The 27,880-nt window shown below is 44.0% G+C and overlaps 1 protein-coding gene across 1 annotated transcript; it reads left to right on the forward strand.

The window, feature by feature from the left end:
• Nucleotides 1-1,263: 1,263 nt before the first annotated feature.
• LOC117359750 lies at nt 1,264-27,880 on the forward strand. The gene is made up of 2 exons (XM_033942969.1): nt 1,264-2,168; nt 23,948-27,880. The coding sequence occupies exons 1-2, from the start codon at nt 1,264-1,266 to the stop codon at nt 27,474-27,476; spliced, it is 4,434 nt and encodes a 1,477-aa protein (XP_033798860.1). The 3' UTR covers nt 27,477-27,880.

The following is a 27,880-nucleotide window of genomic DNA, read 5'->3' on the forward strand; positions in this document are numbered from 1 at the left end:
AAGTCACTGAGTATGTTTGTGCTTGTGGATAGAGTTGGATGCCCTTTCCTGGATGAGACGAAGAATAGTATAAGAAGGGATAGAGGAGAAAATTCTAGGCTTTTGGTTGTGCTGATTCTCCTGCTAAAGGGGGGGGTCAAAGGGCATGATGACTTCAAGCCCACTTGAAAAAAATTGGTATCCAGTGGAATGAAGACCCTAAATTTTGAAAGAGAGGCCAAACAGCACCAGTACTGGCAGAAACAAATCAAAGCACTTGAAAAGAGGTTAAATAGCACCTGTATTGGCAGGGAGACTTCAAGTCATTTGGAGAGGAGTTAAATGGCAAAAATACTGGTTGGATGATCCCAAGGCAGCATGAATGAGTTAAAAAATTAATAGTAGCTGGAAGGTCCCAGAACACAGTAAGAGTGGCAACATAACAGCAAGATAAAAGCAGAAGGATAAGCTGGAAATTCCTAGCATATCTGGAGAGGACCAATAAAGCACAGTTTAGCTAAAAGTCTGCAGACCACTGATAGAAAGTCAGTTCCAGGCCACCAAAAAGTTCAAATACAACAGCAAAATAGCCTGGAAGTGGGTTATGGGCAGTATATCTCCAAATCATATCCCTGGTGTTGGGGACTTTTGTTCCAAAATGGAAATCTGTGGTGAAGAGCCTCCCAACTTTGGGGAAATAAAATGCATTTATGGACTGCTTGGATAGGCTCTAATGGAATTTAGATAGATGTATTGGGAGAGGGAAGCCCTGTCATTTGCAGCACACAGCCCTATAATCATGAGGGAGTGGGAGTCCTTCCTGACTTTTTCTCATCCGAAGATATGGTGGGTCCATGGATATGGGCATGGAGCCCAGGAATGCTGGAGGATATGTAGGGGGAGGGATGGAGAGATGTCAGGCTCAGTGGCTTCCCCTTCCTCCATTTCCTAGTCAGGTACATTTGGCTTCCTCCTCTCTAGATTTTGTTCCAAAGGAAAGGCTGGTTTCTTTCCTTGCCTTGGTATGGCTTTTAGTTCCAGCAGTGATCCCTGCTCTCCTGACGAGAAAGGCCCTTAAAAAGGAGTACTAGGAGCAAAAAACTCCTCCCTACTCTATCAAAGACAAATCTACTCTTAAAGGACTCAGCACCATTATAGCAAGACTGAGCTATTGTGCTTCTTAAAGGCACAGTAGCTTGGCTAGGGCTGCTTTCAGGATGTTTCCTAGCCTCTGGATGTTTCACAGTTTTAACTCTGGTGTTCATTGAGGAGCTGTTTCGCCGCATGCAGAGTTCCCTACAGTCGGAGGCGTTCCCGCTAGAGACGCCCCGAACGGGCAGAACGGAGGCGATCTCTCATGGACTTGAGACCACGCTAAGCCCCGACACAGGGGCTCCGCCCCCACGCCCTCAGGCTACCAGCTCCCCGCAGGAGGGGGAACTCTCCAAAGAGGGAGTATCTTCAGCCCTGGAGGCCGTTGTCAATCATGGAGGGAGCAGGGATCCAGACTCTCTACATTTTCAAGAGAGTCTGTTTGAAGAAACAGAGGAGTCGACAGCAGAGGAGAGCGGACAGATCCAGGAGAGTGCTCAACAGGCAGTTTCACCAGAGGGAGAAGAATCTGCAGCTTACTCTTTTCATCTTCAGAGACCCCATGAGGTAACACTTGAAACTATCTGGGACCTGGTTGCCAATATTCCTAACTTGTTAAAACCTCAATTAAATCAAATAGAAGAAAAAATAAAACATCATGATAAAGATATACAAGAAGTAAAACAGGAAGCAACAGAGCTTAGAAAAGAGTTTGTCAGCATCAACCAGGAGTCATTTAAGTCCAAACAAATTTATGAAACATTAATTAAGGATAATACCAATCTTAGAAGAAAGTTAGAGTCCTTGGAAAACTTTTCCCGTGGAAATAATCTAAGATTGGTAAATTTTCCTAAGGTCTTAATGATTACACCTCGGGAGATGCTGAAAAGATACATGATGGAAATTTTGGGTTTATCTGAAAATATGATACCACCATTTACACAAGTTTACTATCTTCCTATTAATCAACGGAAACAACAGCAAGATGTTGAACAGGAAAATTTGGATGTGTCCACTATATTGGAATCCTCGAATACTGAAAAGGCAGTCCCAGCAACCTTATTATTAACAGTGGCATTGGCCCCGGACAAAAACTGGTTACTGAGACTTTTCTTTAAAAATAAAATGAAAACATTTTTAGGAATGCAGATACAAATGTATCCTGATCTTGCCAGAGAAACCCAGAGGCGTCTTAAATAATTTCTACTATTAAAGCCAGGGATGTTGGCCCTTGGGGCAACCTTTTATTTACGTCACCCATGTAAATGCATAGTGTATTATTCTTCTCAGAAATTTGTCTTTTTTGATCCTTCACAGCTGGTGACCTTCCTGTCGCTGTCTCGCTTGGAAAAAGAAAAGGGCAATAAGATCTAGCCCTAGATGATTAGGGAACTTTGAGCTCAGCTTAGATTAATCTCAGCACTATTTGTTTTTCTTTCTTAATTTAAACTGTCCTTTGTACATCTTGATCTTCAAAGTGGACTTGAGTTAAAATTTAAGTAATATAATGGAGTTTTCTTCCTCTTTTTGTTTTTTCTCTGAAAATATGGATATGTATTATTCATTCATTTGTTTCTTTGATTTTTGGACTTTAATATGATGATTATGGCTATGTATCCTTAAACTTAAATTTTTGCTTTCTGTACAAGTTATACTTAGTAGATGACGGCAGATAAAGACCCGAATGGTCCATCCAGTCTGATAATTATTTATAAAATGATAAATAATAATAATTAAAAAAAAAACTCTGGTGTTCTTAATAGGGCTGACTTGCTGTTCTCCTGAATCTAAGACAAGATCCTTGTCACAGTGGGCATTGATGTGCACTGACTGATTAGCACAGGATTCATGCGGGAGCCCTTAGGAGTAAATTCTCTATTAGTACGTTTAACTTAGGCATGCTTTGGACGTCCGGTAAACGTAAATAACAATTAACTATATTTAGGCGTGAGATAGACGTCCCGCAAAATAGACGTGCGCAAAATAGACGTCCCTCGTCGTGCAAAATAGACGTCCCTCAAAATAGACGTGCGCAAATAGACGTAAGTACGGGTTTGTTTTTTGTTATTTGTTGTTTTTTAAAATTATACTTTATATATACTCTTTATTATCACACATTCAGCATTGATAAGTATAGGATGATGAAAAACATAACTAAAACACTGTATCAGAATTGTACAATTTACCATTAATACAAGGAAAAGAAATATGTTATGTTTCAAAGGAAAACTAGAAAATGAAACGTACCGAGTGGGTGTTGAACTTACATTATCAGTAATGGAAGGTGGGAACCAGTAGATGTGTGCTACACAGAAAGCTATACAGGAATGTCATACTCACCTCCTATTAGAAGTGGAAAGGATAGGACTTTGAACACCATATAGACTTTTTATAAACTTCGTTTAACTTCCACAAAGACTGGCAGGAAAGGCACCCTAAGTCATCCAATAAGCTTTCTCTCGATTTGCCAGAGACATTATTTCAGAGAGGATAGTTTAGAAGTGATATCTTGCTCCAAAGAACACTCTCCTGGTCTTAAAACATTCCTACTATCAGCTCATTCTTCACAACAAGAAACACAATCAAAACACAGATTCAACCTGAATGTGGCTTCCAGTTCACAGGAAGAGGAAATAGCAAGCAGCACAATGCTGATCTCATTGTGACATCATCAAGGTGCACCTGGAAGGTAGATATGCCACAAGTAAAAGACAAGCTGGGACTTGAACTCACAACCTACAGATGATCGAGATAGTGCTTTTACTCACTGACCTACACCTCTGTCTCTAATTCCTCTGTCATAGCATACCTTAGTAATGTGCTAAAGTATACTCTACTTAGCTATCATATCACAGTCAGTTGAGGCTCATAAGCACTGTTGTCACGGATGCAACACCCATATTCTTAAGTATGGTTCAATAAATGTAATACAGAGTCAAAATTATGCTGTTTATTTTATCAAACCCAAGCTCAACTTTTTCATGTATTGTGTATAGTCTCGCTAATGTGTTTGTGATGAAAATTAGATGTGATACGTGTATATATATATATAAACCCTAGCCACGCATGCGCACATACCTGCGTGCTTCTGTGATCTCTGCTCTGTGATCAGTAGGTCTGTGGCCAGCAGGAGTGCAGATGCAGCAGCCAGGTGACTCCCCCCCTCCCTCCCTCCCTACCTCCCTCCCTCCCTCACCACCAAAATCACCACCGCCAAAGCTTCCTCCTTCTGGCCAGCCGGGAGGAGGGCTCCGAGTTGCTGAAGACTGTCCCAGATCGCTCATAAATTAACCTTTTCATCTGAGGTGTGAGGCTGCGGTGACCTTGCTCCCCGGCTCACTAAGGTTTCATCTTAAGAAATTCAAATGCATTGTAGAAAATGCAAGTGACTATTCTGTGTCATCCTAGACACCCCTGCAACACCCCAACAACACACTCCTGCAGCATAAACCCCTCATGTTATAATCAAGTAAAAGACAAGCTGCGAGTTGAACTCATAACCTATGGATAACTGGTACAGCTTGTTTACTAACTGAGCTACCGAGCTACTTAACTGTAGCCCTAACCCTAACCATAAAGTAGCATCTGACATTATAGAAGCCGTTAGAATTTTGAAATCGTTTTGGACGTTCATTGGGTGTTCTTAGATCAAATATACCTGTAGATACTTGCAATGATTACCCCTTGTCAAAGCTTGTACCTAAAGCCATTTCTGGAGACTCCCATTCCCAAGTCCCCAACATAGCTCAGTGCTTAAAAGCACTGCATGTATGTTCCAAAGGTCAGGGGTTCAAGTCCTGACTAAGGTTACCAAAGACAGAATATTTTTTTTTTCCACCCACCCACCCAAACATGCATAGCTAAGCATGTGAACCTCTTCATTTATTTAATTTATAACGTCACTGTGTTTGGGGGGGAGGTGAAGTTTCATTAGGTTTACATGGTAAGCTTCTAAGCTTGTACCTAAAGCCATTTCTGGAGACTCCCATTCCCAAGTCCCCAACATAGCTCAGTGCTTAAAAGCACTGCATGTATGTTCCAAAGGTCAGGGGTTCAAGTCCTGACTAAGGTTACCAAAGACAGAATATTTTTTTTTTCCACCCACCCAAACATGCATTATTTAATTTATAACGTCATTGTGTTTGGGGCAGGAGAAGTTTCAATAGGTTTACATGGTAAGCTTCTAAGCGTTCTGCTGTACATTTTTGTATAACAGCGATATCGGCGTCGTTGCGCATGTAATGAACTGTATTGATGTAGAGTATAGTAGCTGCTTCAAGTACGCCCATGAGGCATATATACGTCATCGATGTTTTTTTCTATACTTGTTCTTCATATGCAGTTATTTCCTATAAAATGGTAGCCAGGACACAGCCAAACCAGGCTCTTCCTACCAAACGAGCATCACTACTTTGTAGTGCCTGGCCATCACAGGTCATATCTGCAATTGAGAAACTCCTGGATTTGCCTGACCTGGTGGTATAACAGAAGAGCCTCATGTCCCAGGGAAGTGGAAAGGATAGGACTTTGAACACTATATAGACCTCATATAAACTTCGTTTAAGTTCCACAAAGACTGGTAGAAAAGGCACCTAAGTCATGCAATAAGCTTTCTTTCGATTTGCCAGAGACATTATTTCAGAGAGGTTGCTTGAAAGAAGACTCTCCTGGTCTTAAAACATTGCAACAATCAGCTCATTCTTCACAACAAGAAACAGAATCAAAACACTGATTCAACCTGAATGTGGCTTCCAGTTCACAGGAAGAGGAAGTAGCAAGCAGCACAATGCTGATCTCATTGTGACATCATCAAGGTGCACCTGGAAGGTAGATATGCCACAAGTAAAAGACAAGCCGGGACTTGAACTCACAACCTACAGATGATCGATATAGTGCTTTTACTCACTGACCTACACCTGTGTCTCTGGTTCCCCTGTCATAGCATACCTTAGTGATGTGCCAAGGTATAATCAGCTTAGCTATCATATCACAATTAGCTGACACAAAAAAGTGGTAGGTCAATGGTTTAAAGCACTGCTTTCACTGACTCGAAATCCATATTCTCAAGTATGGTTGAATACATAGTTCAAAAGTGCTGTCTTGATCACACACAAATTCAACTTTTCAAATGTTTTGTATCTGGTATTGCTAATGTGCTGTTTCAGATGAAAATGAGATGTGATTGGTCTGTATCTTGTAATTTTATTCAAATGAGTATTGTGTCAGCTGAAGGAGTTGAGGGTGTTAAAACCGAACTGTACTACTGAATGAATCTATTCCGTTTAGGCGCTTAACATTCGCCGTCCTATATGCTACAATAATGGCATTCCTTTGGTAAGTAATCACAACATCCTTAAGTGGTTTAAGATTTTTATTGTAGAATATTATGTTATTTCATTGACACTCAAAAGTCCAGAAAAGCGGTGTGAAATTGTAACACATGCAACTGCAGTTTGCTGAGATGGATCACAGCTACACCGGTATACAGAGTAAGCCACTCCTAGGTCCAAATCAACTCCCAGCCTACAGGAGGAAAGGGTACAATGTCAGTGCCTGTGAAATATTAAGATTTCCTCATGGTAGGGTAAGGCAGGATGTAGGAAAAAGACAGGAAAGTAAGGAGGTCAGAGAATAAAGGCCAGAGGTTTATGCCAGAGAAGCAAGGGAAATAAAAGCCATCCTCCTTGTTACAGAGTCCATATGTGAGCTAATAACCTACACACACTGGTTGGAATGTTGAAGGTTAGTAGAAGTGAGCACAAATGTCTCATACCTACCTATGCACAAGTATCAGGAATACGTCACAGGATCCGCCCGTATCACAGGAACAGCTTCACGATGAGATGCTAGCCACATGAGGAGGAGGAGGAGATCAGCTGGGCCCGAACACCTGCAAAGAGGGGAAGCATGTTAATACATTGGAAAAGTCCCCCACCTCAAACTGTTACAATACCTACAGTTATCCTATAGCTTCAGTTGAACTTGAAGTACCAGCATGGAGAAGGGAGGGGGGGGGGTGCTAGTCTTATTCTACACAGAAACTTGTAGACCCATACCATCATTAACTCCTACAAGGTGTGGAAAGCTGAGCAGCATATAGGCTTCTGATAGCCATAGTTTTAACATTTTAGCAGTATAACTCATCCAATCTGCTTTCTCTGAGCTCCCAATATAGATGTCATTTATACCTAAAACTAAGGGGGTGTTCAATCAACACACATGCTAACCTAACACCAGCATGTGTCGATATACAATTTGTTGTTGGTAAAACAACAAAAAACCAAGAGGTCCTAAACTGCTAGCTCATACCAGGCCATCGAGAAGCACATTACGATGCCCTTGTATGGTGACGATGAAAGTCTTGGACATCCAACCTGCAACAAGAGTATGAAAGCTGTTAGCTATTTGACATGTGGGCAATTCATCATAAAGCCTGCTAATGGAATGATATACAGGAGCAACATAGTGAATGAGGCCAAAAACAAAGATAGCTTACCTATTATTCTACCTTTAATACTTGAGCTGCTACCAACAACTTCTTGCTTTGCTGGTCAGGGACATCTGAACTTTAACTTCAGCCTAGAGAAAGAGGCATCATCACATTCACTCACATGAGACAGAGACAGACAGAGAGAGAGAAGCTGTTTGGGGTTCACATAAATATACTCACCATTATCCCAAGAAATGGGCTCTTATTAGGTTGTCCCTGACCACCTGCCCTCTCCTACGCTCTTCTTGCTCAGGTAGAGGCCTGCGTCTAGCTTGGATGTCCTCATCATCGTCACTGTCTTGGACCGGCTCAGGAGGGTCTGGCATCCGTCTTCTCAGCGCTAGGTTATGTAGCATGCAGCAGGCAACAAACATCCTGGACACCTTGTCGGGCCTGTACAGCAGTTGCCCTCCTGAGCGGTGTAGACATCTAAAGCGGGACTTGAGCAACCCAAACGCACGTTCCACGATGGTCCTTGTGGTGTTCAGGGCCCGGTTATATCGCTCCTCCTCTGGCTGTTGGGGACGCACAATTGGGGTCATCAACCATGTCCTCAGGGGATAGGCACGATCACCTGCAAGGAGAAACAATATTAGAAAAGGGGCACATATCTGTTGTCCATTGTTCTGCATCACCTCCAAAGTTAGCCATGACCCTGTGGTAAAATGAGAGAAAGGCGGTTAATGTAGCAAAGCTTTATCTGCAGTAGTACGTTAACTCACCAACCAGCCATCCACCTTGGATTTCACCCCTCTGGAACCTGCCACCTAGGCCGGAGTGGGCCAGGATATAAGCGTCGTGGCAGGACCCTGGAAAGCTGGCACACACATCTGTCACCTCCATGGTAGCACTACAGACAACCTGCATGTTCATGGAATGATATGCCCTCCGGTTCCTAAATTGCCTTTCAGTTTCAGCAGGTGGTCTGAGTGCTACGTGTGTGCAGTCTATAGCTCCCAGGACAGAGGGGAAACGTGCCAGTTGAGCAAAACCCCTCATTGTGCGTCGCCGCTCTGCCTCACTCATCGGAAACTGGATATACATAGCAATACGCCTTAAAAAGACTTCCAAAAACTTATTGATTATCCTGGATACAGACGGTTGACTGATGCCAGCCCCAGCTCCCAGGGGCCTTTGGAAGGTTCCTGTAGCCAAAAACCCCAGGGCTGTAGTTACTTGTACATAAACTGGAAGGGAATGTCCCCTAAGAGTGGTGCGCTCCAAATCCACCTGCAGTTGGTCACAGAGATGAACTATGGTCTCCCGATTAAATCTAAAGAGACCAATACACCGCTCATCTGTCATATCAAGGAAGTTTGCCCTGGGCCTATATACCCTGGGGGCCTGGCGTCGGCGTCGGCCTGGGCCTCTGCCTCCAACCTGGCCACGCCCCAGGGCCACAGCCGGACCTCTTCCTCTACCTCTAACCTGCCCACGCCCCGGGGCCGGGGCCAGGGCCAGGGCCAGGGCTGGGGCCGGGGCCGCCACCAGACCCCTTCCTCTGCGCAGCAATCTATCATGGGCCACCACATGTAAGACAAACTCAAACTCATCAATCATCTCTCAAACCAATACCAGACCAAAGACACAACTGACAAGTACACAACAAAAGGGAGAAGATGGGGGAAAGGAGAAACAATACAATCACAGTACAAAGTCACACTATCACAAATCAACCACCAGAAGCACGAACGCACGGGAGTCTAAAGGAGACAAAATAATGATTTTTTAAAGATCCTTATATACTCTCGACGCCGATGTAGCGTCTGACGTCATAACCGTTACAATTTTGAAATCTGTTTGCACAGTCATTGGGTGTGCATAGATCAAATACACCTGTAAATACTTGCAATGATTACCCCTTGTCAAAGCTTGTACCTATAGCCATTTCTGGAGACTCCCATTCCCAAGTCCCCAACATAGCTCAGTGCTTAAAAGCACTGCTTGTATCTTCCCCAAAGGTCAGGGGTTCAAGTTCTGACTAAGGTTACCAAAGACAGAATATGATTTTGTTTTTCCACCCACCCATGCATAGCTAAGCTAAAATATGTGAACCTCACTTCCCAATCTTCATTTATTTAATTTACAAATTGTCATTGTGTTTGGGGGAGGTGAAGTTTCATTAGGTTTACATGGTAAGCTTCTAAGCGTTCTGCTGTACTTTTTTGTATAACAGCTATATCGGCGTGGTTTAGGATGTAATCTATAGTGTTGATGTAGCGCGGAGCGGCTGCTGCAAGCACGCCCAAGCGGCACAAACACGTCATCGCGTTTTTATGCGTTGTGACGTCATAGAATCGCCCGTTCTTCATACGCAGTTATTTCTCCTAAAATGGCTGCCAGGAGACAGCCAAACTTCACCACTGAAGACTCCAGGCTGCTGGCCAGGCTCTTTTTAGTGCATGAGCACCACTATTTCAGAGTGGCAGGCCATCGCAGGTCATACCTGCAGTTCAGGGACTCCTGGACCCGCCTGACCCGGCGCTACAATCGTAGAGCCTCCTGTCCCAGGGAAGTAAGTATTCCAAGTCAGGCCCTCACAAATAATCATGTAAAATGTAATGATGGAAACCTGTCTCAATCAAATTGTTCATGTTTTTGTGGGTAAATTTTGATTCCTTTTAAAAACTACAATTGTGCATAATAAATCTTTTACATTGAATACTGAAATTAAAGCACATCCCAAAGGAGCAGTAGTAGGATTTCAAATGACAAATTCAGCTCCTAGAAGGCATCTATTCCATTCACAACATGCACACAACTAATTTTTGGGTCACAAGCTTCACATTTGTAATCGAAACATCTTGACATCAACTTTCCCAAAGTGCTGCTATGTCATTTCAAATACCTTAAACACTCCTGTATCAATCTGCTGGTCTAGGGAGATAGTGGCATGACGTTTAAAGTGACAGCGTCAGTACCCTGACGTCAGGGGTTTCAAGCCACGCTGCTCCTTCTGACCAAACTATTTTATTGCCCCTGCTGCATGATTGTAAGCTCACCAGGACATGCTGTAATGTGGGGCAGTGCTGATAGGCTACAGCCTCAGCACCCTGGGGTTGTGAGTTCAATCCCACCTCCTCCTTGTGATGCTGTCCATGTCACCTCACACCCCCCCTCCCCCCCCCCCACTGTCCCAGGTACAGTAGAGAGATAGCGATGCCTCCAGCACAGAAAGGGGAAATGCTGGTGTACGTGAATAAATTCATGTAAAACATGTGGCAGAAGGGGGTGGAGGCAGACACCAAAGCGGATAGGGGCTCTTGGAGGGCAGTGTACTCCATTTTTTGTGCTTATAGAGGTCAATACTTAAGTAAACATGTTATGCCATAGTGCTAGATGGCACTCATCATATCCCTCCCTCTCTGTTCTTTCTTTCTCTCTATTATCCAGGTTGAGGATCTCAGGAAAAGGGGGCGACTGCTGAGGCGCCAGGAGCGGGCCTTCCTTGAGGGGGTGAGGGAGGAATTGCGTGCACAAGCCGGTGAGTAATGAGTCCAGTGTGTGTTTCTTTGTGATCAGCTTACCAGAATAAATAGATGAAAATGCTTGAGTAGCTGTAAACCATTCTTAATCATAAAATCTGCAGTAAAGCTGCTATTGTGATATCATGTCACAATGGCTTTATGGTGTTCTACTTGCCTCACTTACTTACGCTACATTTTGATGTTTACAGTGGAGTAGGTGCTTTGCATCCTGTTATTAGCATTTGAAGAAAATAACGTAGTAAATAATGTCATGTTCAAAAGTGTTGTGGACATATCTGACTGTATCCTATTTCTCTCTTGTCAAGCAGCAGCGCAGGCACCCCCTCAGGAGGCCCCGCAGGTGATGGAGGGAGCCCCACCCTGGTCCTCGGCAGAGGAGGAAGAGGAGATGGAGGAGGAAGAGGAGGAGATAGAGGAGGAGATGGAGGAGGAGGAGGAGGCCTGGCAGCCCTCAGGACCGCCCACACCACCACTGCCCCCTGGACCTCCACCACTGCCCCCACCACTGCCCCCTGGACTGCCTGCCCCACCACTGCCCCCTGGACCCCCACCGCCTGCCCCACCACTACCTCCAGGACCACCACCACCATCCCCTGTTGGACCTTCCCCTTCCCCCACCCATAGCCCTTCCCCTCACTCTCCTGCCCTTCCTGTTCCCATCCCACCCCCTTTCCTTGCTGTTCCCCCCCAGGAGCAGCCCGACCAGCCTCAGGAGGGGGTGGCCAGGGAGATGGCGGCCTACTCTGCCATCTTGGAGGAGGTGCAGGTATTGAGAGGGTGTGTGGAGAGGATGGAACATGCCCTCTTGCGGCTGATAGCCGAAAGAGGGCATGGTGCCAGCAGCCATACACCCTCTCAATGACTGCACCTCTTCCGCCCCCCTCGCCTGAGGTAGCTCAAGCTGCTCTTGGGGGGCACCCACCCTCTTTCCCTGTGTTATGTGTATGTAAATAGTTATTTAAAAAAAAAGTTTTCCAAGTTTTAAAAAGTTTATATTTTAATAAAAAAGTTGGTTATGGTTTAAACTTTCCTGTGTGGTGTTAACCTTGTAGCATCAGAAGTTTAGTGGACAGAGTCCAAGGTAGATAGGGGTTCAGGAGGGACTGCTGAATGGGCCCTTTTCAATATAACAACAAGGTGACATATAGAAAGTTTGACAATCTTTATTGGGGTCTGTCATTCATTCTATTACCTGCTAGCCACTTTGATGTCAAATCATTGCAGAATCTAGGAAAAAAGTAAGTGAATGCAAGGGTATATGCAACTGTAGGTAGATGACAACATCTCAGCTATGATGTGCAAAGTAAACCAGTCCCTGTTCCAAAGTAAATGGCTACATAAGGAAGAGAATATAAGTCACTGTGGTAGATATGTTGTTAACGAATAGGGTTACTGCTAGTATGAGTTGGCTCCACACCAGGAGAATCCAAATGAGACATGTGGGTTTTACTTCCTTTCACGGAAGGTGATGGAAGTAAAGGCCAGATACCTCAATCTATCCTCCTGGTTCTTGAGCTGCACTATTTTGGTAAAGCAGGTGTGGAAACCACAAAGATGCTCACAGCTGCACTGCTCTCAGTACTATAAAAACTCCATCTGACAATACTGCACTTGCCTGTCTAAGACACCTGAAAACAGAAAAGAGGAGAAGTTGGTTTACACAACGTTCACAAACAGGGGGGTTCAACCCCCAAGGTCCTCCCTTCCCTGAAGCAATGTGTTAACCTCATATATGTTGAGCTGCTTAGATGTCACCGTGGTATAGGTGTTAAGGCAATAACCTTAACTTGCTGATGGTGTGGGTTAGTATCACCTGTAATCCTCCACTGCTACTGTTTAGAACTCATGTGAGGGAATAGACTAACTGAAAACAAAAAGTTTGTGTGCATATAACAGCAGGAATGCGTGCCATGGTGTTCTATGAGGCCAACATTATCAATTTACTATTGTTCCTGAAAGTCATTAAGGATACCTGTGTGAAGAGTGACTCAAGAGTAAGCAAATAAAGGTTACCATATATCATTCTCACCTACAACTGTTTGGCTAGGTGCAAACTGGTGTGCTGAGCTGCTGCTCTGGTCTGAAATGAAGAATAGAGAGAAACTGTTAACAAAGACCTATGTCTCCTAAATTAAACACTGAAGTTGTGGCAGAACACACACCTAGAAGTAACAGAGCTGCTAACATACCTTTAGAATCCTTATTAAATATGGCAGCCATTAGGCACTCATTAGGAGTTTTCCACCTGAACCATGTTGATTGGATATCCATTGAATGGCAGTGTCCCCCCCCCCCCCCAACATACCCGACCTATTCTTATCAATGAGTTAGTACACAGAACCATTCCTCACCTGATTTTAATTTGCCTGTAATTAGATTCTACAAAGAATTAACTTTAACTCTGAGTAAACCCTCTCAGATGTATGAACACATCCATTTTACTTACATATCCATTTGTGTACCAGCAAAATATATACCAGCATGGTCTTTATCAGTCTTCTGAGTCATTTTTATCAGCCCTGTGGAATGGAGAGTAGGAGATATCAGAAATAAAATAACTAGTATAAACAATAGCACACAATGAAAGGCCATAAAGAGAAGTCACTTTTGGTTGGTTAGTTTCTTTAGTTCTATGATAGTTCAAAGTAGCTTACAAAATATCATTCTCACCTGGACTTACTATCTGAGCTGCTTCTAGAAAAGATAAAACCACATATTAGAATGGCCAGTATTAATGGCTCTGTGGAATAGAGGGAAATGGGAGGCAGAGATAGGGAAAGAAATGTAAAAGACTAAGACAGAGTAAAGTCTCAAACATCTGCATAAGCGATAGGATAGTATAGAAAGGAAACGCTGCTCACCTGGACCTTCTTATACTCATGCACGCCTATGTAGCGTGAGACGTCATCATGGTGGGAAAACTTTCTCTATGCCCATTGGGCGCCGTTCGGGTGCGGTTCCTTAGCCCACTTCCTAACCACGCCCATCACACCTCATTGGGTGTTGTACAGGGGGTGTTTTTGAACGTGTTCTATAAGTAGCCTGAAAAGATGGCTACACCTTGCAACATGGCTTCAAAGCGAAAATCGAATTTCTTGCATGGAGAGTTGCAGATCCTTGTGGCCCAAGTTGGGGCCAACTATGATTCCCTCTTTGGGAGGGAAGCTGATAGGATTGGGATAGAAGGCCAGCATGCTATCTGGAGAAGAATCTGCAGTGACATAGATGCTGTACACCATCAGGGCCGTGATATAGAGGCTCTGAAAAAACGGTGGCGTGCCCTGCGGAGAGAGGTCCGGCGGAAGCAGGAACGAATTAATGCGCAGGGTCCTTGCGGCAACCTCCAGCTGACTGTCCTGGAGAGTGAGGTGATGGACATAGTGGGTCCTGGAATAGGTCCTGTTGTGGGAGCCATTGATACTTCCCTGGGGCACCAAGGTAAGATCACTTTACATAGAAGCCATTGACTTGTTGGTGTTTTTACTCATATTTTATATCTTTCTAAACTACAACAGTACTATACAACCAATGCAATTCATAGTAATATAATAAAAGCCATTGCCTGTTTTGATACTCTTGGAAGCCTAACATGTGGAATACGTTGCTAATGTTCCATATGTTAGCCTGCATAATACCTTGTAAATGACCAGATGTACAGTATTGTGACCTGTGATGCAATTCAAATGATGTTCTCAGATGTTACCGCTTTCAACTAATACCAATGTGTATTTTCTTGTCTTTTTGCAGAGGCGTCCCATCCTCCTTCTGCTGCTGATAGGGATGAAGGGGATGAGGAGGTGGAGGAGGAGGAAGCAGTGGCTGGAACATCATACGCCACCCCTCCTCCTCAGAACACTGATACACAAGCTGCACCGGCGCCCCCCTTCATCCCCACGATGACAACAGGGCAGTAGAGGAGGGGGAAGAGTTGGAGGGGGAAGAAGAGGTGGATGAGGTTGGAGCCCTGGGGGAGGAAGATTTCCATCAGGGTGATGAGCTGGAGGCCCCCCCTGATGAGCTCCACCGTCAATTGGTGGAGGTGGGTGACCACCTCCACCAAAGACAAACTTTGCTCATCAGGGAGGTGGCTGAGATAAAAGAAGCCACACATGTAATGAACCAGCACCTGGCCTCCCTGGTGGCCGAGCAGTCTGCAACACGTGCTGTGCAGACTGCAATCCTGGAAGAGCAGGCAGGGACTCGCCGGGCGCTGGAGAACATGTGTGGCATTCTTTCACAACTTCTCCCCCAGCTCATCACCCAGACTGCCTCCCATGGGGATCCTGGACCTCAATCCACCTCCCAGACCTCCTCCAGCCAGGCTCCCACCAGGCAAGGTTCCCCCCCGGCCACCCGTGGCCGGAGTCGAGGCCGTGGCCGGGGAAAGGGAAAAGGAAAGGACCCCCATTAGGACCCACTATGTCCTCTGAACACTCCCAGGCCAGTCATGCCGCATGGACCCTGGGGCTCCGCTGGACCTCCTCTGCATGTACACGCCACAGCCTCTATATCACGGTTCAGTCACTGCAGATCTTTCATCCAGATAGCATCCTGGCCTGAGTGCCAATCTTCATCAGCTTCAACTCCCATCGAGGGCATCATAGTTGGATAATAACTATTACACCCTTCCAAGGATCTGTAGCTCTCCAGGAGCCATGTTGCCGACTTCATCTTAAGGTGCAACCCGTTGCCATCTGTTGGCAGCCTGGACATTTGCCTGACTTCATCTTAAGGTGCAACCCGTTGCCATCTGTTGGCAGCCTGGACATTTGCCTGACTTCATCTTAAGGTGCAACCCGTTGCCATCTGTTGGCAGCCTGGACATTTGCCTGACTTCATCCTTGTCACAGGAAATGAAAAACTTTTTTCTTTGAACCAGGAAGCATTTAATTATTAATTGCACACAGCACAGCGGGTTCTCTGAAGAAGCCTCCTTGGCAAAACGCGTCTGAACCCTGCCGGACCATCGCTGTATGGACTTTTAAGTTAAGTTTGCTTGCACGTTTTGAAACTATATTTTTTGGAATCATTGAATACTCACCTATGTTATGGACATGCTAAACAGAATGAAGCACTTTCAATGACCAATCTCTTTAGGGGTTTGTTCCCCATCCTGAGTTTTTTGTATTCCATCCGTGGATTCTGAGCACCATCTGAGTTAAATAAGGTATTAAATACTTCTTTAGGCTTGTTCCCTTTTGTTTTTTGTGGTTGCATCCTATATTATGCATATTTCCATCTATTATGTACAACAGCAAGTCAATGGATTTATGTTTTACAATAAAATCCATCAAATAAATGAAACATATATAGCTGACAGTGTGTTTGTGTTTCAGCTTATATTGTATTCGTTAGGTGCTTCCCAGAGCTACATTGCTGTATCATGTGGTTTACAGAGGTATGTCCCAACAGTGTCATGAACGACCACTAGGCCAGTTAAGGGTTTGAGGATACCCCTAATGGATATGCATCGTGGTAGATTTGATGGCTGACACCTCCATTAGATGCAGGTCTCTCATGCATGCTCATTAGCGCTATCCCTTACAATCCTCTTATCCCACCTTTCACAACCTAGCTCCCTATGCATCAACATCTGTCCCTCTCTTTTGTTATTTTCCTTGATGCATACCAGGGGAGGGGAGGAGAGGGCTGGAACCTACATGCCATCTCTCCATTCCACCTCAAAACCTAGTGTTACTCCCTAATCTCCTTCCATCCCCAGTGGCAACCTTTCACCCTTTCTGTTAGCAAATACCCTTGCATCCCTAATCTCTCCTTGCCTCCATGACATCCTCCACCTCTTGCTTTTATCTTTTCTCATTCAAGACTACTATCCAGCATATCTCTGCTCCCCCCTCCCCCAAGTCTGGCCATATCTAGACACCTCTCCTGCATTCAACTTAAGAATCTCATTAATATGTATCCCATCTGGTGCAGTAGCTGCCTTGGTTGATGACATATTTCCCATATTTAAACAAAGGTTCCCATCCATTCCACATGGAGTTAATTGAATGTTGTAGGCCCCCTCTGCTCTTTCTTTTTGGTGTACTCTGCTACTATGGAAAATGGAGGTGGGGCAGACAATGACATTATGAAAGCAGGGAGAGTGGTGGGTGTGGGCATCTGTGTGTAACCTGACCTGGCCCCTTCTTTTCCCTAACAATTTATTCCCCTCCACACTTAACACAAAATTTAAGTCCCCAACAATCCCTCACACCAACACCCAGAAAAATCCATAAACTAAGGAAATACAGATAATGGGGGTGGGGAGGAGTGTCAAAGGCAGAAGGGAGTATAAAGGAGAACAAGCAAGTCATAGCACAAAGTTTCATCATTGAGGAAACAGAACACCACAAACACCAACTCACATGAGGGGGTCTTACATAGGCAAAATGGCTGTGCCAAAGCTTTCTATATACTAAGCACGCCTAATTAGCGGCGGACGTCATAGAAACCGTTAGGATTCAAATCTAATTGGATGTGCATTGGATGTGGTTTTGCAATATACAGCTGTAGTGACGTTGTAGTCATTTCCTTCACATCTCTAAGCTCTATGTTCTAAACAAAGTTACCTCTATAGCTCTATGCCTTAAGGCATTGCTTTTTCATCGTCCATACATCAGGGGGTTCAAGTCTTGAGTAAGGTTAGCAAATAGGTTATATTCATTTCTCAGCCAGGACACCTGGTAACTCTTTAGCCTTGCCTTTACATATCAATATTTTGCTTCAGCTTTTATTATGTGCAGCCCATTGTCTAATAGTTAATGCAACCTGTTCTCTCTCATGCTGAACACCCTCCCCCCACCAAAAACATCCCCCCCTAACTGGATCATTCTTCAACACCTGTCCAAGCCCTCTGAAGTTTGATTTAACTCATAGAAAACAAATATGAAATATGTATTAAAGAATTGCAGCACAAATAACGCCTAAACGGAACCGATTATTTATAGTCCTATATGCATTAGTACAGTGCTCAGAATGAAGATTAGCGTGTAAGAAAAACAGAGCTCCACCTCACATGCATTCAAGCACACTTGGGAATATGGGTTTGGGGCTCAGTGAAAGCAGCGCTTTTAGCCATTGAGCTAACACTCTTTTGTCTCAGCCTACTATGACATTATAGCTAAACTCCTTTTCCCTTAGCACTTCACTAAGATATGATATGACAAGGGAACGAGAGGAATTGGAGGTGTGGGTCAGTGAGGAAAGGCACTCTCTACCAATCGTGCGGCCTTTGAGGGTTCAAATCCCAGCCTGTATTTTACTTGTGGCGTATCAGCCTTCCAGGTGCACTTTGATGATGGTTTCCACTTCTTATAGGAGTTGAATATAACATTTCTCCATTTAAACATGGCATACGTTGTTAGTTTTGATCGTGGTAAAGTATACATTTCTGAAATGGTGAAGAAACAATAATATACAACGTCAGTAAGCGGTATAAGCAAATCCAAACTGCTATAAGCGCAAGAAAGCATTTGTAGCTCAACACACTAATGCTCCTTTTCTGAGCTTTGCCATCTAAAACTCCCCGGTTTGACTCCCACCTTTGCTCATTTTAATAAGGTCCTAGTTTTTTCCTATTAGATCTTATAACATTTCCCTTTGCAGGCAAACCTATTTTCAACTTACCATGGCTCGGACATCCTAAGCAGTGATAAGCAGCAAGATGACATTTGTGGATCGCCTGGTTAATGTGCTCTCATCACTGCTTAGGATGTCCGAGCCATGGTAAGTTGAAAATAGGTTTGCCTGCAAAGGGAAATGTTATAAGATCTAATAGGAAAAAACTAGGACCTTATTAAAATGAGCAAAGGTGGGAGTCAAACCGGGGAGTTTTAGATGGCAAAGCTCAGAAAAGGAGCATTAGCGTGTTGAGCTACAAATGCTTTCTTGCGCTTATAGCAGTTTGGATTTGCTTATACCGCTTACTGACGTTGTATATTATTGTTTCTTCACCATTTCAGAAATGTATACTTTACCACGATCAAAACTAACAACGTATGCCATGTTTAAATGGAGAAATGTTATATTCAACTCCTATAAGAAGTGGAAACCATCATCAAAGTGCACCTGGAAGGCTGATACGCCACAAGTAAAATACAGGCTGGGATTTGAACCCTCAAAGGCCGCACGATTGGTAGAGAGTGCCTTTCCTCACTGACCCACACCTCCAATTCCTCTCGTTCCCTTGTCATATCATATCTTAGTGAAGTGCTAAGGGAAAAGGAGTTTAGCTATAATGTCATAGTAGGCTGAGACAAAAGAGTGTTAGCTCAATGGCTAAAAGCGCTGCTTTCACTGAGCCCCAAACCCATATTCCCAAGTGTGTTTGAATGCATGTGAGGTGGAGCTCTGTTTTTCTTACACGCTAATCTTCATTCTGAGCACTGTACTAATGCATATAGGACTGTAAATAATCGGTTCCGTTTAGGCGTTATTTGTGCTGCAATTCTTTAATACATATTTCATATTTGTTTTCTACTTGAAAATGTTCCAAATCTTTAGGCATTCCTTTGCTTAAACTTATTTGAGTTCATCCTGATATGATACCTAATGAAGCACAGACAGCTCAGTCAAACAGCTGTAGCTCTATCAGTTAGGAGCCCAGCCTATGCTGCTAACATCCAGAGGTTGTGGGTTCAACACCCACCACGTCTTTTAATTGTGGCATATTACTTTGGAAGATGCAGATTGATGAGGTCACAATGAGGTCAGTTTTGTGCAACTGAACACCTCCATTTTGCAATGAGGGAAGCTGGAATGTTAAGGTGTGTATCTGTTTATTCTCTTTTTAAGTGCTGATAATGTGTGCTGGTTTTTCTTTGCTTTCAAAAGAGAGCCGATTGCAGTGCTGTTTGTTGAGACAAAAAAGGGGGTTGTAAAAGCCATGGGAATATTATATTATGGTTTGGGCTGAAATGTGGTTTGTTATCCATGCAATATAATGTGTTCCATTGTTATGGTGTCATTATATTTATTAGGACAAAGAAAAGATGAAAAATACCTATTGAAATTCACTATTGGAATTATTGATAAAAAATACAGCAGACGTCTGCCTCGCGTGTAACAAAGAGCCGCAATTACGATAGTTGAAACGGCATTGAAATCCAAGTTAGACCAGGGTTTCTTACGTCTACATAATTCACGAGAGTTAGACGCACGCGTTCGCCCAGGTAGCGCCTATCTAGCGTCCCCACTTGGCACGCCCATAGACCGCCCACGGAACGCCCACGTCCAGAGCTGCAGACGGGACTATGCTTTCGATAGACGTTAGTTCGTTATGTACTACCTAGGGACGTCTATGTGTCGTCCATTACCCAATTAACATTAATTAAGACCCTTAACTCCATGATTATTCACTTATATCCGACGTCTAAAGCACGCCTAAGTTAAACGCAGTAATAGAGAATTTAGGCCTTACTGTCTACAATATAGGTGACAGTAAGGGCTAATGCACTAAGGGCTAGATTCTGTATAGAATATCTACATTATACACCATTAGCCGGCCTAATTGAGGACACCTAGCAATGCCTAAATTTGGAATCCAGGCTCAACTTTTTTTTTAATTAGCGTGGCAAGATAATTGGCCGTGCCAGTTTTTAGCCAATGTAATATGATACAAGATTTCTGAATTGTTCTAATAGCATTTAGTTCAAGGTGATTTACATCTAAAAGAAGACATAATAATTCTATGGGTTTTTTTTTTTCTTCCCTGGCATTCAGATGGGTCTCTTGTATATAGCATATATCCGTGTTCTGTTTTTTTTAAGAAGTTAAGGGGTTCATAATAAAAAAAAAAAAGTCTAAAAAGTGGCCTAAATGGCTACTTGGACGATCAAAAAGCCTGATTGTCCAAGTACCCATAATCAAAGCTGGTTTTAGACATATCTAAAACCAGCTTAGGCCTTTCCCCTGCCTCTAAACGCACAGAGAGAAAAGAGGCATTTTTAGAGGAGGGGAACGGGCGGGCGGTGGCGGAAGGTGGGCTGATCTAGACCTAGGCATGCAGCAGGTATAATCAAAACTTTAGAAAGGTTGCCTAGTCGGCACTTATACGTTTTGACTTAGACAAAGTCAAAACAGGTCTAAGTGCCGAAAAAGGGGCCGCTGAGCTGATCGTGGCTGCTGCGATCAGCTCAGCGGCCCCCAGCAACCTACCTGCCCCATACAGCAGTGATTGCGGCAGGAGAGATGCCTCATCTCCCCTACCGCGATGCCATCACTCCTCTACCCGAACTGCCATGACCCACGGCAGGAGAGATGCCCTATCTCTCCTGCCACGGGTTGTGGCAGTTCAGGTAGAGGAGTGATGGCATTGTGGTAGGGGAGATGAGGCATCTCTCCTGCCATGATGCATCAACCCCCCCACCCCAACAACATCAGGGCAAGAGGGAGCCCAAGCCCTCTTGTGCAGCGGCACCCCCGACCTCCCAAGAGGGAGCCCAAGCCCTCTTGCCCCGTGATCCCCAATCCACCCGGTTACGTTCAGGGCAGGAGGTAACCCAAGCCCTGCTGCCCCGTGATCCCCAACCCCCCCCCCCCGAGTCCGATCCAGCCAGGAGAGAGCCCAAGCCCTCCTGGCCATTCACCCCCCATCCCCTACAAGATAGGGCAGGAGGGAGCCAACCCCTCCTGCCCAGGCGGACCCCCTACCCCCCACCCCTCACTACTATACAGGCAGGAGGGATCCCAGGCCCTCCTGCCCTCGACACAACCCCCTCAACGACCGCCCCCTGAACCACCGATCGCCCCCCCCCATACCTGTTAAATGATGGACGGCAGGCCAGCTGGCTCCGGAATGGGGCTGGATTGGCCCAGGCGGTTGAAACCCCGCCCACAGGTGGGGCCTAAGGCACCTGGGCCAACCAGAATAGGCCCGGGAGTCTTAGGCCCCTTCTGTTGGCGGGGCCTTAGGCACATCCAGCTTTTAGGTGAAGAACTGGAAAATAACTTGGACGTATTTTTCAAAAATGTGTCTTAAGCTGTTTTTTACTTTGGACGACTTGCGACTTGGACGAAAACAGACTTAGACGTTCCTTTTGATTATGCCCCTCCCCCTGATTTACATTCAAGCACTCGAGCATTTTCCCCTATTTGTCCTGGTGGATTTATGCTCTATCTAATGTACGTGGCGCAATGGGGGATTAAGTGACTTGCCAAGGGTCACAAGGAGCAGTGTGGGATTTGCCACTGTTAGGCCTAGGGCCCGGGGGTAAATAAACTTAGCATACATGTCTCCTCAAGTCTGTTTTCCTAACCTCCTTAACCTTAGTATTACCTTGACAACAACAAATGCTTTACTAAGAACCCAACAGCTTTTCCCTGATTTCAGTTACAATGCGTACTGCTCAAATAACATCAGTAAGGACAGACCTGAGTGTCACCAAAACAGAGAACAAAAGAGCAAGACCAACCGTTTACTAGTCCCTGCAACACCTCATTAATAACCTCAAAAGGACAGTAACGCCAGATGGGACCTGAATGTTATCCAAACAAAGAAACTGGCCAGAGGGGTAACTGAAAGTCAACATGCTACCGACATGAATCCACAAGTCTGTTTATCTGACAATCTGACATTTTGACCTGAATGTTGCCTACATCACATCAAAGAAAGAGTGAAACCAGATGAGAAGCCAGTTTACTGTAACACCTCCTTATGACATTCTGATCTATGTGTTGTCAAAACAAATAACAAAGGACCAGTACCAACTGTCTTACTAAGAGGACAGCAGGTGGACACCTATCAAAATGTAGCCGAAAAGGCAGCCGTGCGTTGTGCTCAATATAAATACAAAAAACGGAGGGGGAAAATAAGTGCCAAAAAGGTTAGGACTTTGCTTTCCCATCCTCCGGATGATTGGGATCCAGATAAATGGGATGGGGATATTTGGGATTCCAATTCTAATACCAGTGAGGAGGATATATGTAATGAAGGAAAACAGGCAGAAAGCTTAGAAGCAAAACCAGTAAGAAGACGAAGATTACAGGGAAATCTGCAGACAGGAGAAAATCTAACTAGAAATGATGTTATGGAGGACTTTACTCAGCAAGAAGTCATGGATATTATGGCACGCTTTACACAGCGGCCCGGGGAGCCACTAATACAATGGGTAATTCGGGTACAGGAGTTGGGCGCAGCAGGGATTATGTTAGATGCCACAGATGCCCCTAAATTTGTTCGAATTAGTCAAGAAGCAGCAGTACAAGATGCGCTACGGGAGGATCCCGATCCGACAAATTACAACCAATGGTCTCTATTAGAAGTAATTGGTAAGGGTGTCACGAGGCGATATCCCCTTGAATCTGACTGGCCTTCCAATGATAAAGTTTGGTATACATTGAAAGATGCACAAATGAGAATTAAGGAAGAGGCTATGAAGGTAGCTTTAGTAATAGGTCACGCTGACACATATATGTCATTACCTTTTACTGTATCCATGAGAAATAAAATTATCAGGTATGCTGCACCGGCATACAAACAGGTAATTATGACTCTGTTGATCAATCAAACAGACAGGTCTATTTTGGAAGTCTTGGAAGCGGTCCGACAGTTAGGAGATCTGGGAGACTGGGGACCTCAAACTACTTTTGATAAAAAGAGGGAAGGACAATCCAATTCAAACAGGGCTAATCGAGTATCCCGAAGGGATATGTTTTTGGCATTAATAAAAGATGGGGTGAAGAGGGAAGAAATAGATGGGAAAGATACCGGGACTTTATGGAAAATGTACAAAAGCAGAGGATTAGGAAAGAAATCTATGTCTCAAGCCCAAGTAAGCAAGAGTGAGGATATACCGGTGCCAACTGCTCCTCCAGAGGAAACTGCTTCCACTCTTTATCCTGATTTAAAAGGGTGGAAGTGGTGGGAGGATCAATGATATGAATGCCAAGCCTCAGTGTTTGCCTGGACCAAATTAGAACAGCGTCCACATGTCGAGGTAAATATCTATTGGAAATCTGGGGAGCAAAAGGTACAAGCTCTAGTGGACACTGGGGCGGAGGCATCTATTATATATGGGAACCCTAAAAAATTTCGGGGCCCTAGAATACAAATATCAGGATTGGGGGGGAAAATTATACAAGCAGTACAGACAAAACTGAGATTAAAAATTGGACAATTACCAATCCGGGAGTATACTGTACTGATCACTGAGATTCCCGAGTATATAATAGGGATAGATATCCTGAAAGGACTAACCTTACAGCTTTCTGATGGAATTTATAGTTTTGGCAAATCACCAGCCATTCCTATAAGATCAGTAGTGGTGGGAAAATTACCTGTTCCAATAGTAGTACCAATCTCCACAAAAATTGTAAACATGAAACAATATCGCATTCCGGGAGGGCATGAAGAAATTACCAATACAATACAGGATTTGGTGAAAGCGGGAGTAATAAAAACAGTTACCTCCGCCTTCAATAATCCTGTATGGCCCGTCCATAAGGCGGATGGAAGTTGGAGAATGACAGTAGATTACCGAGAATTGAATAAACACACGCCACCTTTAAGTGCCGCTGTTCCCGATATGATAACACTGGTTGAACAAATTCAATCACGAACTGGTACTTGGTATGCAGTTATTGATTTAGCCAATGCATTTTTCTCTATTCCTATAGTGGAGCAATGTCAGGAACAATTTGCATTCACTTGGCAAGGGAGACAATATACATTTACCAGACTACCACAAGGGTATTTACATAGTCCCACTTTCTGTCACAAGATTATAGCAGAGCATTTAGATAACTGTACCTTACCTGAAGGAGTAGAACTATCACACTATATTGATGACATTTTAATCCAGGGTAATACAGAAAAGGAAGTTGCAGATGCTTTGGCATTGGTAGTAGAAACAATGAGACAGGCTGGGTGGGAAATAAATCCAAAGAAAGTGCAGGGACCAGCACAAACAGTGGTATTTTTAGGAATTAAATGGTCAAAAGGGTGTCGAGAAGTGATAGAGAAAGTTAAACAGAAAATTGTAAACTTCCCTTCTCCCCAAAGTAAGAAACAAACCCAGGCCTTTATTGGCCTTTTTGGATTCTGGAGGCAACATATTCCACACTTGGGGCAAATCCTGTCTCCTCTGTACAAAATCACAAGGAAAAAATATGATTTTGTCTGGACTGAACTCGAAGAGCAGGCTTTCCAGAGAGCAAAGGAAGCTATTCAGCAAGCCATGAATTTGTGGCCATTAAAGGAGGGTCCAGTAGAATTGCAAGTGAGTGTACAGGAGCGATATGCTAATTGGAGCCTATGGCAAAAGCAAGCTGGACGACGAGTGCCTTTGGGATTCTGGAATAGGACTCTCCCAGAAACTGGGACCCGATACACACCCTTTGAAAGACAGCTGCTAGCATGCTACTGGGCTTTGGTAGCAACAGAACAATTGACCATAGGACACGAAGTAATGATACGACCAGAAATACCCATTATGACATGGATCATGAGTGACCCAAAAACTCATCGTATTGGACATGCCCAGGAACAGAGTATCATAAAATGGAAATGGTACATCCAACAGAGGGCTAAGTCAGGCCTACATGGAGTAACGATGCTGCATGAAAAAGTATTTAATGTGCCCACAGAAGATACCCCATTGCAAGTGGACGACATATGTGAAAGTCCCATTCGGTGGGGAAAGACATATCAAGAACTAACTGAGACACAACAACAGCATACCTGGTTTACAGATGGTTCCTCCAAATACCAGGGTCAACTGAGACATTGGAAGGGCGTGTCCTTTAATCCAGTCACAAAGCAACTGCTAACAACCACTGGAAAAGGAGAGAGCTCACAATATGCTGAACTATATGCAGTGTGGCAGGCCATACGGCTAGAACAAGGACAACAATGCCATATCTTTACTGATTCATGGGCAGTAGCAAATGGAATGACAACTTGGATGATGAAATGGAAAAAGGACAATTGGACAATTCATAATAAAGAAGTCTGGGGAGCCAGACTTTGGCAAGATATTCTGGAATGGGCCAATACTACCGTAATAACAGTGTACCATGTAGATGCACATGTGGTGAAAGATACGCTTGACACTGTTTTCAACTCTGTTGCAGATAGCGCATCCAAACTCACTGAAACAGAGTTGGCAGAAGAACAAAACTCTTCCACCCCGCACGTTGTGGTCATGGAAACAGATGTTGCTTCCGAAATGGCCATGGCAACATGGGCACATCAAAAGTCCGGACACCTTGGAGAGAAGGGAACTATTAGGTGGGCACATGATAGAGGAATACATTGTACTGTAGATATGGTAAAGACAGTAATCAGTAATTGTCATTTATGTAAACTAGCTCTCACATCAGCACAGCAGATGCCCCCAATTTTTGGGAAAATAGCCAGAGGCAGGCTACCAGGTCAGATTTGGCAAATAGATTATATAGGCCCTCTACCATTGTCTAAAGGATGTCAATATGTGTGTACCATGGTAGATACCTATTCAGGGTTGTTAGTGGCTTATCCTTGCCGGAAAGCCAATCAAGAAAACACAATTAGAGCATTAGGATTAATTACCTTATATTACGGACACCCTCTAGAAATACAGTCAGACAGGGGGACTCATTTTACAGGTAATATGATTAGGGATTGGATCAATGATAACAATGTTCAATGGAGACTACATGTAGCCTATCATCCACAAGCCTCAGGACTGATAGAAAGAATGAATGGATTATTAAAAACCCAATTAAAGAGATTAGGATATCAGTCATTGCGTAGGTGGAGGGAACATTTAACTGAAGCCTTACAAATTTTGAACAATAGACCCATAGCTTCACATACTACACCCCTGAATAGGATGCTGTATTCCACACTTGAAGCAAGTGACAAAATTTGTACCCTCCAGTTTTGGACTGTTAGACCAGGAGTACAGCTTCCTATAAGGGCCACTGATGGATCTGCTGGACTAGATGTATATTGCCCTAATGAATGCAAATTAGATCCACAAATAGTGAAACCTATTCAAACTGGTTTGGGGGTGCTTATTCCAAAGGGATATTATGGACAGATTTGTCCGCAATCAAGTTTGGCTCTTAAAGGTGTAACTATAATGGGGGGTGTCATTGATTCAGACTATCGGGGCGAAATTGGAATATTGTTATTAAACCTTGGAAAAGAAGCTATCATTCTCCAAAAGGGGGATCGTGTTGCACAATTGATAACTATTGCAATTAAAATGGAAGCTCCACAGTTAATTGATAAACCCCTGCACCATTATGGCCGAAGTGAACCAGGCTTTGGGGCAGCTAATGTAATTAAAGCTGGTATGAGAATCTGGTGGAAGAAACCACTCCAACCAATAGTAGGAGCCACCGTAATAGCTGCAGGGAAAGATAGTATTGTACAAATACTAGTGGATGGTTATGAACGTCCAATCTTCGCTCCTCGAGACCAATGTTTTAGGAGAGAATAAAGATTCTTTTTCTTTCCACAGGACCTAACATGGAAGTGTATCACCATTCTATCTTTGGTATGGTACGGACAAACTGCAATAATGCCAGTGAAGAGTGACCGTCCAACCACTGTCGTCATGATCCAGTGGAAAAATGCTACCTCAATGAGAAAACAAGATAATTTCACATGCAGCGAAAACTCCCTGTGTAACATTTGGAATTTTACATTTTCTCCTTCCCCTGTCATTCGATATGACACAGATACCGGATTCACTAAATATTATAAAACTCCTTTTTGGGTGATGAATGCCTCTGTAATTAGCATTACCATTCGAAATCACACTGGGATCCAATGTACTAACTATACTTTCCCCCAAAATATAGTTAGTAAACAAGTGGCTCGAGATATCATACAAACACAAAA

Source organism: Geotrypetes seraphini, chromosome 4 (assembly GCF_902459505.1).
Source record: "Geotrypetes seraphini chromosome 4, aGeoSer1.1, whole genome shotgun sequence".
Classification (NCBI taxonomy): Eukaryota; Metazoa; Chordata; class Amphibia; order Gymnophiona; family Dermophiidae; genus Geotrypetes; species Geotrypetes seraphini.

What these genes read in the sequence shown, in the direction of transcription:
- LOC117359750 (XM_033942969.1), top strand. Translation starts at nt 1,264, where the DNA reads ATGCAGAGTTCCCTACAGTCGGAGGCGTTCCCGCTAGAGACGCCCCGA. An exon ending in TTGGCCCCGGACAAAAACTG is followed by an intron (nt 2,169 to 23,947) that starts GTTACTGAGACT and finishes CCAAGCCTCAGT; the next exon opens with GTTTGCCTGGACCAAATTAG.